Source organism: Sinocyclocheilus grahami, unplaced genomic scaffold (assembly GCF_001515645.1).
Source record: "Sinocyclocheilus grahami isolate Dianchi unplaced genomic scaffold, SAMN03320097.WGS_v1.1 scaffold1223.1, whole genome shotgun sequence".
Taxonomy (NCBI): Eukaryota; Metazoa; Chordata; class Actinopteri; order Cypriniformes; family Cyprinidae; genus Sinocyclocheilus; species Sinocyclocheilus grahami.
The window spans coordinates 234,688-250,582 of NW_015506402.1; the positions used below are offsets into that span (position 1 = coordinate 234,688).

Consider the following 15,895-nt stretch of genomic DNA (forward strand, 5'->3'; position numbering starts at 1 on the left):
TTTTGTTTACTCGCCAGACTGATATACTATTTTACACACACACACACACACACACATACACAGACACACACACGTTTACTTAGCTATCTAAATGGGGACATTACATAGACTTCTATTGTTTTTATATACAGATAGTTATACACTTTTTAACCTAAACCCACCCCTCACAGAGTTTACTTTATTTTAACAGTTTTACAAATGAGGACATCCACAAATTGAGGTTTTTGCCGATTTTGTCAGGCTTTGCTCACTTTTGGGTACAAATTTGTCCCCAAAATATGGTTAAGTATACACACACACACACACACATACACACACACATATGATTCCACCCAATCAATTAAATAACTGAATGTGCACTCTTAACTTCAACCAATCAAGCATTATATTATGATATTATGATAATTAAGCACTATTTAATGATAGAACTAGTGATTAGAACTAAAACTTGGTAACCATGAATGAATGCATATTTGTCATTTTAACTGAACTTAGGACTGGTGGTGGTGTTTAAGATATTGTTGGTCGTAGGTAATAGTAATTATTATTAAAAGATACTACTACTACTATTATTATCTGCTGGGTTCATGAATATTAATCATGCTGTCAGCGTTCGCTCGAACTGATTTGCTGAAATCAAAACAGGGACGGTAATAGATGAGCGCCAACCAACGAGAGCTGTTTGCGCATTAGCTCCGCCCACTGCCGAGAAACCGGCATATATTCTGCTTGTTCTTAAAAGCTGAGTAATTCTAAATTAACTCTGTTATTTTTACAGGAAAATACAACAAAGATATCGATATATCGATACTTCGGATCGATACGCCCATCCCTAGCGGGAGAACGGAAGATACGCTGTGCGAGATGCGGCTTATGCGCGCGCTTCAGGTGTGAGTCTGTCAGACAGCAAGACGAGATGGCAAAGAGTTGTTTTCTGCAACTTATTGGACTTAATAACTCTTTTTAATGTCAAGCAATTCTCTGCTATATGCGTCAAACTAAAACTTTTACCTTTTGCAACGTTTTGATTTAAGTAGCCTATTATTAAAATGATTCAGGTATCACACGCCGTTGCGATATACATATCACGATATTTACATTTGCGATGTTTCGATATTTTCGATATATCGTGCAGCCCTAATGGTTCGAAACAATTGTGTTTTGCAAGAACATGCAGCAATGATCACACTCATCACACTTGTCTCTATGCTGTTGCTATTCTAAGACTGGGCTTTTGTTGCCATGGTGAACTCTCAAATTGTTCGTGACGGCATCCAAGCTTTTTCCCCTCAGATATGCAAACCAGCATGTGCAGTGATAGAGGCTGTGGAGTTTCTTCTGTCTGAGAGAGGACTGTGCACCTCCGGCTTGTTTGTGAATTATATAGGGCAGGGCAGATATCACAGCACAACGCTTGGATCATGACCAAGTACTCAATAAGAGAGCAGACCCCTGCCTTCAAGAGTTGTTTTTCTTGCTGAAATTAGCTCTTTCATTTGCATTTTGTCTTAGCCATTGGTCCCTTCATTATAAATATAAGATGTCCCTGGCTTGAAACCTTTAAGTGATTAAAAACAGAAAATCTGCACATTGTTCCCTTTTTTTTTGGCTCAGTAACTAGATCAGTGGGGTCACACAATCCATTAGTTGCGGACCATCTAAATGCAAACATTTGTTGTTAATCCCAAAGAATTGGCTAAACTATTTAGGTGTACATTAATTGGGCCACACACTGGAAATATATTTTGGACCATCTTTAATCACCTACATTTAATTGAATTAGAAAGGGCTCTATGAATCTTTCTGATTAGGACTATAGTCAGATTTCCAAATGTACATCAGTCAGGGGTGCATTTCCCAAAAGCATTGTTAGCTAACTATGGACACAAGTTCAGTTGAATTATACTAGTAATAACAGAACTTGCGACCATAGTTGCTTTTGGGAAATGCACCCCTGGTTAGGAATTAGCCTAGTATTAGAAAAGATAAAATAATCCGCAGTTTCTTTAAGACAAATGATTGGAAGTGCTTTAGATACCAATCTGTATCACCATTATTATTATTATTATTATTATTATTATTATTATTATTTCCATTTTGTCTAGTTTTATAAATTAAAGAATGTGGCATTGAAGAAATGTTAAAGGCTATTTGACAGCATTTGTAGCATAATGTTGATTACCACAGGAAATAATTTTGACATTTAATTATTATGTCCTTCATTAATTTAAAAAGAAGCCGAAATCGCATGCAAAATATAGTAACTACACATCTGGCCAAACAGACACATAACTGAAATCGGAATTATATTGAATTATAATCTGTTCTGTGACATAAGGACTTGGCTCAACTAACAGTAAACAACACGTGCGCTGTATGTTACTCACCTGTGATATTGTACAGTAATAGTGGGTGTCCACCGGGTTATTTCCATCCTTTCCACTTTTCTCAATAATTCCAAGTCTTGAGTTTTGTTGTCGTTGTAGAGTGGGTATTGGAGTGTAAAAATAATTGAGACTAGGGATACTGCCATTTTTTGTCGGATCGGGTATCGGTCAGAGAGGGCCGATCCATATCCGAGATTGTGCGTATTATTTTGTGTTACTTCTGAAGCCATACGATAGCTTAAAGGGTTACTCCATCCCAAAATGAAAATGTTGTCATTAATCACTTTACCCCCATGTCGTTCCAAACCCTTAAAAGCTTAGTTTGTCTTCGGAACACAATTTAAAATATTTTTATATTGGTATCGACCAATACTGAACCCTAGGTATCGGAGGTGAAAAAGGCGGATCGGAGCATCCCTAGTTGAGACCGAACACTGTTAGCATCTGCAACATCGAGATAAAACTGTGGTCGTTCACAACGCCATTGAATAATTTCAAAAATTATTCGCCGAATAATTTTCCATGTCTATTCCGAACTTTGCAAGAGTTTGTATACTTGCTGTTTTGTCTGCAACTGACAACAAGCAGATGTCATACATCTGCTACAATGCACAGCTGTTTCAAAATTAAACTCAGAATCGATTCTGAACTTTGGTTTGACTGAACTTTGGTTAAAATGGCTTTTCACACTGCGCTTAACCCCCGGGTTATCGTCTTTCTCTGCTTTTAACCCCAGCTAAAGGAACGTTTCACACATGTAAATTAGAAACGGGCTTAGTACTGCTTTTTAACCGGGGTTATGAAACGCAGCTCTGGAGCAGGGTCAGCACCGCTTTTGTTTTGCTAACCCCGCATTGCAATGCCATCCTTGTACAGTGTGAAACTCAGAGGTGTTAGAATGTTACGACTAGATGCTTAAGCAACAGACAGCCAATTGCGTGGCTCATATTTACGTGCTTTGGACAGTTACGGAAACAGCACGCACTGTATTAACAGTCGTTTCAGCGTTTGAGGGAAAATGTCAAATAATGATGAAAGGTTTTATTCTTACCTTTATAGTCCAATGAAAATGCATTCAGGAAAAACTTGATACATATAGGCCTGATGCGAGGATGCACAGTGCTACAGCCATTACGTAAACAGGTCGCATGCTGTGTTCGTCCAATCATTGGCACTGACACCGCAAATATGCAAATAAGAACATTAACCTGGGGTTTAGGACTGAACAGTGTGAAACGTCAGTTTATGAATACCTAGGATTAATTGTTAACCCCGGCTAATTGTGAAATGTGAAACAAGAAACCCCAGAATTTACAATGACCCAGGTGTAATTATTTCAAGTGTGAAAAGTCCTAAAGAAAGAATACTAACACAGAAGAACCTTTCCGTTCTGCTCTGTACTGTGCATTAAGCAAAAATTTTCACTGAAATTACAAACATAAATATGTCATCTCTTATGTACTGTATATAAGTAGCTAGTAGAAGTAGAAGGTAAAAAAAACAAGCCAATGGATTTATGATTTCTAAATGCTTTTCCCTTTACGCTTAACCATGGTTTAATATTTTCAGTGATAAAGTTGGATTTATAACATACATCTGATTACTATACCCAGATAGCACACATACGTCTGTCACCCAAAAATGAAAATTAGCCCATAAATTACTCACCCTCAAGTCATCCTAGGTGTATATGACTTTCTTCTTTCAGACAAATCCAGTCGGAGTTATATAAAAAATTGTCTTTGATCTTTCAAGCTGTTTCATGGCACTCAGCGGGTGTTGCATGCATCAGTCCAAAAGCATTGAGGGCGGATGACCTCTGAGGTCAGCACTGCGCATGCACCAGTGAGTCTTGTGAAAACCAACGTTTGTTAACAGGAGCAAAGGAAGCAAATTTTCCTTACTTTAGCAAAGGAAAACCAGTCTCCTCTTGGCTTATATCGAAATCCTCCGACATTCTTCTTTACAAATCCTCGTTTTGTACTTCTAATTAGTGACCATTGTTTTGTTTTGATCTCTCCCCTGCGCTTCCGCGTACGTCACTTCTGAGCGGCGCATGCGCAAAGCCGACCTCCATACGTCATCCTCCCGGAGCTGCTTCCAGTGTACAACAGTGAGTGCAAGCTACATTAAAGTGATTATTATGTTTTGAATATGGATATTTTTCTTACAAAAATGCATCGATTCGCTACAGAAGACCTTAGTTCACCCCCCGGAGCTGTGTGAGACACTTTTTTTTATGGATGGGTGCATTTTAATTAAGTGCTTTTGGACTGAAGCAATGCAACACCCGCTGAGTGCCATTAAATAGCTTGAAAGATCAAAGACAATTTTTAATATAACTCCGACTGGATTCGTCTGAAAGAAGAAAGTCATATACACCTAAGATGACTTGAGGGTGAGTAATTTATGGGCTAATTTACATTTTTGGGTGAACTAACCCTTTAAGCTTTGAACAACTTGCACTGCACTAGAAGCACATTTGTAGTTGTGTAACATTGCTTCTCCGTCCTGAACTCTTCAGGTGATGCTGGAACAGATGCAAGGTCTGATGCACCTTGAACTCTCCGGCTGCAATGATTTCACAGAAGCCGGCCTGTGGTCCAGCCTGAATGCACGGCTTACCTCTCTCAGTGTCAGCGACTGCATCAACGTGGCAGATGACGCCATCGCCGCCATTTCTCAGCTTCTTCCCAACCTATCGGAGCTCAGCCTGCAGGCCTATCACGTGACCGACACGGCCATGGCCTACTTCACCGCCAAGCAAGGCTACACCACCCACACGCTGCGTCTGAACTCCTGCTGGGAGATCACCAACCATGGCGTAGTTAACATGGTGCACAGCCTGCCAAACCTCACCTCCCTCAGCCTGTCAGGCTGCTCGAAGATCACAGACGATGGCGTGGAATTGGTTGCCGAGAATCTGAGGAAGCTCCGGAGTCTGGATCTGTCCTGGTGCCCCCGCATCACTGACATGGCCCTGGAGTATATTGCCTGTGACCTACACAAGCTGGAGGAGCTGGTTCTGGACCGGTGAGTGTGCTGAGTTTACAGTACAGAGTGTAAAGTAAATCTTGCTGATATTTCCTCTTACAGAGCCTCATTGGGACTAAATGTTGAGATCAAATGTAATAATGTAATAAACCAATATATCAGTTCACTAGCTGATATTTGGGTTTTGAAAGTAATATATACAGGTATATATATATATATATATATATATATATATACAGTATATGCTGCAAATTACTGTTCAAACACGCTGATTCATTTAGGAACAAAACAGTCCTTTCAGGAATCAAACTATGTTGCTGCCTTTGCAACTAAACAGCAAAAATAGATAAAGTAGCTGCCAATATTGTCTAAAATGTAAGTTACTCAATATAAACGTCTTGTTTATTGAACTGTTGTATAACAACATTCGCAGTCATGCTGTATGGGTGTGGGTCATTTTAGAATGCTAGTTCCTATCACTATTTGCCATTGTTATTAGAATTTTTTTTACTCAAATAGAAGAATAAGCTTGACCAACACAAACTGATGTGTTTTTACAATTTTTTGCCTGTTCGATAAGAAAAGAGATAGTGAGCCGTTCTGACAAGTGTTTTCATTGTAACATTATGGTTAAAAGTGTTTATTGATATAAAATGGCCACTTACGGTTTTAAGGAACCACGCACGATAATATTTAAAATCCTTGTTCTATAACAATGTCCATTTAAAACAAAAATGGGAAAAAGAGTCAGACTTACAAATAACAGAGGAAGACAGGACAGATATATGTGTTATACATGCAAAAACTACAAACTCAAGATCTTGGAGAGAGTTTGGATGGAAAAATGTAATAAGGTTCTTCATTACTCCTAAACTGTCAGCACTACGTACAGGTACAGAAAGTCTGGGCTCTTGTTGGAGACAATGTGGAACCTCAATGGCTAATCGCTTTAGCATGTTTTGGGCCTGTCCAAAAAATACAAGCTTACTGGTACGAAATAGCAGCTGAAATTAAAAAGATAATTGGAGAAGAGTTTGACTATTCATTCATTACATTATACCTAGGGAAAATACCAAAAACTATCCCAGTCAATGATAGATACTTAACACAAATACTTTTAGCAAGTAGCAGGAAAGCCATAACTTGTAAGTGGTTGCGGGTTGATCCTCCAGCAAGGGCTCAATGGATAAGAATTGTAAATGAGATATACTGTATGGAGAGACTCACATTTAGTTTAAGACTTAATTTAGAAAAATTTAATAAGTATTGGGAAAAATGGATAGAGTATGCCATTGCAGATAATGAGTGATACTGTGCATCAAAAATGTATTGTGATTTGATGTTGTAACTCCTATGATAACCGCTCTGTTGCTTGTTTTCAATTAAAAAAAAGTTAAAAAAAAAAAAAAAAAATGTCTATTGAGTGCTATGATACAGTGATGCTATCTGATGGTTATAATACCATGATATTTTGATACATTATGGAAAGAATGATTATCACAATCATATTGTGTGCCTATAGATGGCAAAGTCCGGAAGTAAAATGACTGTTCTTTATATGTCTGTATTCAGGTGTGTGCGGATCACAGATACAGGCCTGGGCTACTTATCTACCATGTCAACCCTGAGAAGTCTCTACCTGCGCTGGTGCTGTCAGGTAAGTGTCTGTGCAACTGTCTCAGTCAGCTTAATGGGATAGTCTTATTATGATAATAAAGTTATGGCTAGTTGATATATAAGTTATCAGTTAATTATTTTATTAATCACAATTAGGTTACAATTTATATATTAGATAATTTATAGCATGTCACATCACCAAAACTGCTTGAAATTTCATGTCAGCTCCCCCGTGTGCTTTTAGGTGCAAGACTTTGGGTTACAGCATCTATATGGCATGAGGAGTCTTCGTCTTCTCTCTCTAGCTGGTAAAAACACTCTGAAAGTGCCGATACTGCAGGATGCACTGATAAAGTCCTGATAAAGAACTATAATGAAATAACACTGTATGTTTGGAAATAGATTGTTTCTATGAATACCTGAGCTTAATCATGTTATGGAAGAAAGCTCAGTTAATCCCTCAAAAATGACATTTGCAGATCAGAAATATCTGCCTGTTCTATCAGTAGCTGTGCATAAGGATGTTCTATTCCAATGTTTCCAGATTTTTCCCACATAGCTTCATTCAAAGGGCTCAAGTACCCCTTCATCCAGACCAAGCAATTCATTTTTGACTAATATTAAAGTCACTGTCATATAACATGATAAACTTCACTTTTAAACAACAAACTTTTAATTTCTGTGGTTGAAAACACTTCCTCTCAAACTGAAACATATCTGTTAGTTGAACTTCGTTTAGCTTGATACATAGCACACATGGCATCCACACAATTTCATGGGATTGATTTTGTTTTATTTCCTTAAGAAGTAAATAAATGCTTTAAGCTATTAGTTGAAAAAAATATTTCTATACATTTATCTTTATAATCTTTTGACAGCAATATATGTTACATAGTTTCATTTATCTAGGTTTAACAAAGCAAAACTGAAATCTTTCTGTTTGGGAATCATCATCTGTGATGTAAAAAGTGGTGTTGTTGTCACACAGCATTATAAACCGGAAGTGAGCAGTTGAGTGGAGGTGGCTGTTAGCTTTTGTATTTGACCAGCTCTCATTTCCTCTGTCTCAGGGTGCCCTCTGCTGACCACTACTGGCCTGTCAGGCCTGATCCAACTGCAGGACCTAGAGGAGCTGGAACTGACCAACTGCCCTGGTGCCACAGCCGAACTCTTCAAATACTACTCCCAGCATCTGCCGCGCTGCATGGTCATCGAGTAGAGCAAAGAGTTTCATGGGCACTAGCACCCACCGCATCACCAAAACCTCCTCCTACAGACTGATGATAAACCCCTCTTCATCCTGGACCCACAGGAAGAATCAACGAGAGAAACTGAATGGAAGTTTGTTTTTGTTTTTTTTCTGGAGGGGTGAATAGGTATCATTGACATGGAAGATAAAAAATCTGAAAGAGAACGTCGGAACGGGCCTGGACTGACGAGCGAGAGGGATCATGTACAAAGCGCAGTGGGTCAGAGGCTAGATCTTTCATTAAATAACATAAAACATAGGAATCAGCCCCCACACATACATGAAACATGTTCCTCCACTGAACTGTGAGACTAGCTTCCATGTCTCATCCAAAACTGTTTATCTTGAAGTGACAAAGGTGTGCGCTGCCTGTTTGAGCTGTCTCTCATATCCAGGGAAAGGTAGAGGGGAACCGAAATGTTTAAGGGAAAGAACGAGGTTAAGGAGCCACTGCAACAGGGTGTCTTCACTTTTGTCCAGCGGCATCCGGGTTTCTCGCTCCCCTCAGTGGTGCTGCTCCATCTCTGTGTCTTATCAAGGGAAAAAATCAAGAACTTCAGAGATGAACAGCTACGTAGATTTTCACATCAACGCTACTTGCTTTTTGTCATGCAGTTCTCTTTTTGTCTTTTCTTTTTTAAATATTATTTTTTTAAGTATTATTTTTGATGATAAGGATTACTGTGAAACATGGTATGAGTTCGAGGTTTAGGACTCTTTGAATAAGACAGAAATCCAGGTATGGTGAAGGTACAGTATTGAGGTACTGTCCTTTGAAAGGAACCAGCATAATCAGAAGTCAGGAGGTTATTTTTTCCCAGCAGATTGCTCTTTTAAAGACATTTTCAGATATTTTGAGTTGGGGAGAGCGGGGTGGATCGGAACTGCTCATACATTTTAATATAGTTCAGATGGACTGTGGTTTGTACAAAAGATAGCTTGGCTTTTTCATCTGCCTGTTTTATTTTAATTCCATTTTGATGTCAATTGACATTAGTGGCTTATGTGCAGGTTTCCATATTAATCCTGATTCAAATGAAGATGAGATCTCCGAGTGATCCCATAATGCAGCTGGGCCACGTGACAGCCTTTCAAAGACTGAAACTGCACGTCATTGCTTACTTGTCACCAGGCCAAACCATTACAGCAGTAGACAGCATGGCAGTTTCTTACAGTACGGGCGCAGTGTCTCTTTCAGCCCGAGTGCTTTTAAATACATCTGATGAATACGGTTTACAGTGATTTGCATCAAATGCAGAGGCAGGCCAGTGTAATAAAGTGATCACAAACATCCCACACAAGCTTATTACAGTAGTCTCTCTTCATCTAGCAGGTTTGCTTTCCCATTAAGCAAGACCCACATGTCTAGTTTTAGATTAGTAGCACCTCTTTTTATTTTCAGAGGTGCTCATTTCTTCACCCTCACAATTGTGCTCATCTGTGGTGCCTACCTCATTGTATAACTGGGTATGTAGAATACAGGTCCACAGGAGAATTCGTGGAAACCAGTCATTTGGTCTTTTCCAACCCACTCCATAGCCCATACCGAACCCCGCATTTGTTCACTCAGGAGATTAATGTGCTGCTCAGATCATCTCAGAAGGGCCTGCTGTGATGTTGATGACCTTAATGTTCACCTACTCTCAAACTCAACACATGCAAAGTGGCAGAATAAATGGCATGGTGCACAATTTTGGAGTCTTAGATTGGCGAATAATTTATTTAAAAGCAACCTCTAAGTTCTAACTAGTGAAATGTGTTTACCTCTGAATATTATAATCATCTGTGGACAGATATGGTAGCAGTGCATGGAATTTACCACTTTTTTTTCTTCAGGAAATTGTACAGAAATGTACTAGTGAAATTTGAAATTTCAGGCATGCTGTCCCACTCAAACCACTGGTTTAGCTGGTTAGCACCCCTGCTGGTACATGCCTGAACTACATCATCTGGATGCAAAAAGCATATTTCTCAATTGTTGGCCATTCAAAATTAGCAACATATTTTGACTTAATAACTATCTTTTAAAAACAACGGTTCCTAGAGCGATTGCATAAAAGAACCATATTCAGTTTTCCAAAGAATGTTGCAATGAATAGTTCTAACCATTTTGCCAATAAGGAACTTTTAATTTGTGTACAGTTGAGATGAATGAGAATTCTAATTGATTGCTCGCTTTCTCCAATTATTATAAACATCTTTGATTCAAACATGAAGCTAATCTTACTCCAAAAAAGTGTAGAACGAAACAGATGGAAACTATGTCGTGAAAATCCCAACATCACTGTCTTTAAAGTGGACACTACCCTATCCCACCCTAAATTCTCTAGGCTTTAACGATAACCGATTATATCTACTAAAAGACACATTAGCATAAACATTAGCACTCACCTCAGAAAGGCGATCTCTCTTCTTGTATATAGTGACCTGTTTAATGGGGGGTCACAGCTAATCAGGGTTACCAGCTGCTGCTTATCCAGCCGAGATCCCCTGAGACTTTTAATCTCACTACCTTGTGTGACTTTATCTTTTGAATCATTGAAGTTGTTACGTATTTATTTGCTTTTACTTATCATTGGTAGTGGGTTAATTTATTGACAATGCACATATTTATTTATTTATTTATTACATTTACGAGGGTTGTACGAGGTTTATTTAGAAGTAGAACGTGTTTTTTGATGGGGTACCTGAGGAGACAAGAACTACTATGGAAATTGGAGTTGAGTTTTTTTTCAGATGAATTGACCCTTTTTTAAAACCATGGTTTCGCCGTTTAGAATAACTGCAGTCTCTGAGGCACGTGGTTTTTTTTTTGGCAGGCAGACTGTTGACACTCAGCTGACAGAAGGGCAGTAACTTGTTGACGGAGGCCTTGACAGTGAGTTGACTTAGCCTCCTGCTGCCCATTTTCTCGAGTTTGATGACTAATCTAGTTCACTTCTTTTGTTTTCGGTTGTAAAATGGATGTAAGTTGTTGAGAGACGCTGTCATAAAGTCTAGTAATAGTGAATCGGCATTGTGTCCAGGATTGGATGTGAAATATTCTGCACCAGTTCATATGCCTAAACTCAAATTGTAGCTATGTTTGGTTCCTTTGAGGTATCCTGATACCTGTTAGGAGACATATTGCAGTATTTACACAAACTTGATCGTCTTTTAAAGAATGCAACAGGTTTTATTCAATTGCAAAGATCTGAAGGAATTCCCATCAAAGCGCTTTTAATTTCCTGTGTCTCCATAATAGAAACAGAACAATTTGAGATGAATGAAATAAAGAGAGATTATTAATATATCGCTAAGGCATTGCATAGTATTTGAGGACAGCTGTATGAAACTGTCAGAGATATTGTATTAATCTTGTATAAATACTATCGTTTTCACTTCCAAACCGAGCCTTTTCCCTCTTTGTATAGAATGAGAGTTTATGAGTGTGGGAATTTTTTCACCTAAAAGAACCCTAAATATAAATATAATAACTCATGCACTAACCCCACTGTAATCTGTAAATATATATCAATATGTCAAGGTCATCTGTCAGAAGGTTTAGCTGTTTTTGAGGCTGCCTGGCTCTAAGCGTGCACGTCCATAACGCTTTAAGCGAAACGAGTCAGCAGAGAAACCTGGTCAAGAAAAGAGGCAAGATATGCAAAAAGGTTCATGTCTTTTAGCGATGAATAACATCAGCAATCGATAGTATAAAAGACTTAAGCTTGTTTCACGTTGTACATTGAGCTAATATCAAAGACATGTTAATACGGGCTAAATGCAAGAATGAAATACTGGTACTACTGTGTGAATTTCGCTTTCTTATCAGACAAATCTGGATGGCAGATATGGAGTGGTTTTGTCTGATTTACACTGTAAAATTAAACCATTTTCAAGGCCAGTTTCCATAAATAGTGCTCCTCTATTCTTGCTCTCTGAAGGAGTTTTACTAGCTTACCACAGTGTGTTGGCAGTTTCTGTTCACCCTCCAGCTTGCTTTTAACTCTAATGTCTGGTGCTTTTAATTGTTAAGCGAATAGAATGAATCCTCTGTTCCTCTAACTCTTCCCAACTAACATATGTCAGGATTGTTTCTTTTACAAAATTTGAGAATGACATGATTCAACAACAGAAAACAGCTCTTTTGTTGGTTCTTTGTATGTACTTGTACATGTAATACTAAACCAATATTAGTAATGCTTTTGACATTCATACAGGGTCCGTAACAACGACTTTTATTCTGGTGCAAACACCTTGTTTGGGCGAATGTGGTTCAACAGCCTAATGAGCAATGTTAGATATCTGCCTCACTGATTATCTAAAATGTTTCTCTAATTTCTTTGGTATTTTATTTCTCTGGTGTGACATGGGCATGTCACAGTTCTCAGTTCTTTAGGGTACATCTCTTTCTGTAAATACTGTTGTAGTGGTTCATTTAAAATGAAAGAGAAAAAAAGACAAAGTTTTATGAACTCAATCTCATGGCTGCAGTGCCTTGTCAGACAAGAGTTGTTGTTTTCAGTTGGTTGGTTCCAGTCTGCACCGTTTTAGTAAAAGTTGTACAAAATAAGTACCATATTTGCGTCATTAATTTTCTCTGACATTCAATTGTTAAAGGCGCAGTTCACCCCAAAATGTATTTAATGATCAAACTGTATGACTTGCTTCTGTGGAACAACATATAAGGGTGATAAGGTGAATAAATGACTGATTTTCAATTTTTGGGTGAACTATTCCTTTAAAACATGTTGTCAGCTGTTACTGTGTGTTTGAATGTTGCTTCTTGAATGTGCATCCACACACAAACACATCTACCTTGCCTGTTCTGAGACACACCGTTTGTATTAAGTATTTTGACTGCAGGGATCAATTTTTTTTTAATGAATAAGGCTCTAAAATTCTCTGACATTCAATTGTTAAAGGCGCAGTTCACCCCAAAATGTATTTAATGATCAAACTGTATGACTTGCTTCTGTGGAACAACATATAAGGGTGATAAGGTGAATAAATTACTGATTTTCAATTTTTGGGTGAACTATTCCTTTAAAACATGTTGTCAGCTGTTACTGTGTGTTTGAATGTTGCTTCTTGAATGTGCATCCACACACAAACACATCTACCTTGCCTGTTCTGAGACACACCGTTTGTATTAAGTATTTTGACTGCAGGGATCAATTTTTTTTAATGAATAAGGCTCTAAAAAGGAAGAAAAGCTTAGTTGTGCTTTGCAGGTCAACAAAAACCTATCCCGCGGAGCTTGATAAAAGATGTTTCAATCAGGCAGTTGGGGCTCTGCTTTATAAGCATGTGTTATATAAGAGTTTTAAGTAAGCTATTTTGGCAAATTTAGCCTGATGTTAACACTCCTGAAGCAAGTCACAAAGAAAACGTCTTCACCTGGCACCCTTTCACAAATAATAAAAACACAAATAAGCGAGGACATCAGAAGAAGAAAATGGATCAAAGGTGAAGCGACTGTTGAGGTCTGATTATGGTTTTAAATGAAGAAAGACACCTGTCTAACTGTCAGTCCTCAGTTAGGAGTTTAGTCACGTTCTAAAATAATGAGAGATTCCATTTTTTAAGGCATTGTACATACAACTATCACATAAACATATTCTGAACATACACTATTGTTCAGAAGTTTGGAGTCGGTAATTTAGTTTTTTGTAAGAAATACATTTTATTCAGCAAGGATTCATTAAATTGACCCAATGTGACAGTAAAGACAAGATATAATGACTTACGTTTATAATGTTACAAAAGATTTATTTTTCTTGACCGTAACTTTGACACAGTAACTTTCTGTTCATTAAAGAATAATAAAAAACACTTCCAGACTTCATTAAGCAGCACAACCATTTCCAACTAATAATAAAACTTTAATAATAATAAGTTCCAAATCAGCATATCGGAATGATTTCTGAAGGATAATATGACACTTAAGACTGGTGTTATGGCTTCTAAAAATTCAGCATTGCCATTTCAGAAAAAAAGTTTAAATATATTAAAACAAAACAGATATTTCAATTAGTTTTTGACTGCTTTTGAAAAACTAAATGCAGGGCGGTCCTTGGCTGACACGGGGCCCGGTGCGAGGTAGGGAGCGGGGCCCCCCTCGGTCCGTTCGCAATCGCGTTCCAGGTGTGGGTCCCCCTCGGTCCATTCACCATGGGGCCCCCTCAAGAGCGGGGCCCGGTGCGACCGCACCAGTTGCACCCCCCTAAGGATGGCCCTGAATGAATGCATCCTTGGTGAGCCTAAGACACTTCTTATCAAAATAAAAATCTTACTGACCCCAAAATTTTGAACGGTAGCATATAATATTACGTCAGTCTCCAGTGAAACTAATATCATTGATCAGTGGCTCCACATAAATATTGAACGGTGGCAATTTTTTAATCATAAATCAATGGTGTTTACATGTATAGTAATATTAGTAACAAGGAAATCATGATGATGCCGCTAATACATGTTGAGTAAAAAATGTGATGCTGTGATAGAAAATAAGAACACATTATGGTTATGTACAATAGCTTTGATAAGCTACAGGGCAAGATGGACTCTTGACGTCCAGTGGAGAGAAGTAAACAGCACAATGTGTACCTTTAAACAGCAAGTTGACTAGGTTAGTGAAAGAAAAACATCCCTACATATAACTGTAAACTTGACCTGTTACTGTTCAGTAAGACATCAGTAAGAATCGACTTTCTCTTGTTCCTTTATCCATCTCCGCATTAGAAATGATCAATAGTATTAAATTTCATTCCAGACCTTTAAGATCAGAGGTTATATTTGAAATATCTCCCGTTATATCAACATATTTGCTATCATCACAGCAGCCATTTATGGATAGCAGTAAGAAACTCTTTAAGAAAATACCTTGAGCTTCAAAGCAGCTATGGTAACAAAAATATTTGTCTAAAGTTTTTTTTTTAATCTCTTCTTTTACAAAAGTACAGGGAAAGATCATATTTTGCTGTAAAAAAAAATCTAAAATAATTACTTATGAAAATAAAAGATCAAAAGGAGCACGTCACATTGCTGGTTCAGTGTAAATAGGGATTATGGGATTTTCTCATCCAGTGAGGTGTCAGGCGTGCAGGAACACACACACACATTTTCCAACATGCCAAACCTCTGTGCCATTCATTTGGCAGAAAACAGATCAAAGATATCAAGAAAGAGAAAAATAGAGGGAAACTTTCTCTTAGCCAAAACCTGGTTCAATTCTACCCATAATCCATCCCAGATCCCTACCCACAATATAGATTAATTTAAAAAATAGACTCATATATGACGTTTACATGCCTAAGCGGAAATGTCTTTAGTCAAACGGGTCGATTTTCCATCGGTGGCAATCTAGAAGTGAAATGTTCATCTCTCCCATTCTGACGGGGTGAAGGATGGGCACACACTCCTTCCCTTTCAAAGGTGACTCTCTGCATCGCTCTTCTCTAGGGTACCGTTCTCCAGGGTCAAAGGTGAGAGCGCCAGTCCATTGGCATTGCTCTCGTTAAGTCTTTTCACCCTGTAGGTCTCATAGTGAATGTTGTGAGTGACGTCCTTCAAATCTTGCAGGTGGGACCTTGAAAGTAGAGCGCAGTAGAGCATAGTATTAATTTTGATCCCACAATAACATACCCTAAGGGAAATATGCACA

The 15,895-nt window shown here is 38.2% G+C and overlaps 2 protein-coding genes across 4 annotated transcripts in view; one reads left to right on the forward strand and one right to left on the reverse strand.

The window, feature by feature from the left end:
- Positions 1–12,965, forward strand: part of LOC107568165 (F-box/LRR-repeat protein 16-like) — a 24,759-nt gene extending 11,794 nt beyond the window's left edge. Inside the window, exons 4-7 of the mRNA XM_016254076.1 lie at positions 4,912–5,420; positions 6,954–7,038; positions 7,243–7,306; positions 8,069–12,965. Of these exons, the coding sequence (XP_016109562.1) occupies positions 4,912–5,420; positions 6,954–7,038; positions 7,243–7,306; positions 8,069–8,217 (807 nt within the window). The 3' untranslated portion in view covers positions 8,218–12,965. The remainder of the gene's footprint in view (positions 1–4,911; positions 5,421–6,953; positions 7,039–7,242; positions 7,307–8,068) is intronic.
- Positions 12,966–14,559: 1,594 nt separating this feature from the next.
- septin12 (septin 12) overlaps positions 14,560–15,895 on the reverse strand; it is an 80,999-nt gene continuing 79,663 nt past the window's right edge. The window contains exon 11 of one of the 3 annotated variants that reach the window (XM_016254078.1): positions 14,560–15,820. In XM_016254078.1, the coding sequence (XP_016109564.1) occupies positions 15,661–15,820 (160 nt within the window). In that variant the 3' untranslated portion in view covers positions 14,560–15,660. The remainder of the gene's footprint in view (positions 15,821–15,895) is intronic. The other 2 variants (XM_016254079.1, XM_016254080.1) reach the window with 2 other exon arrangements.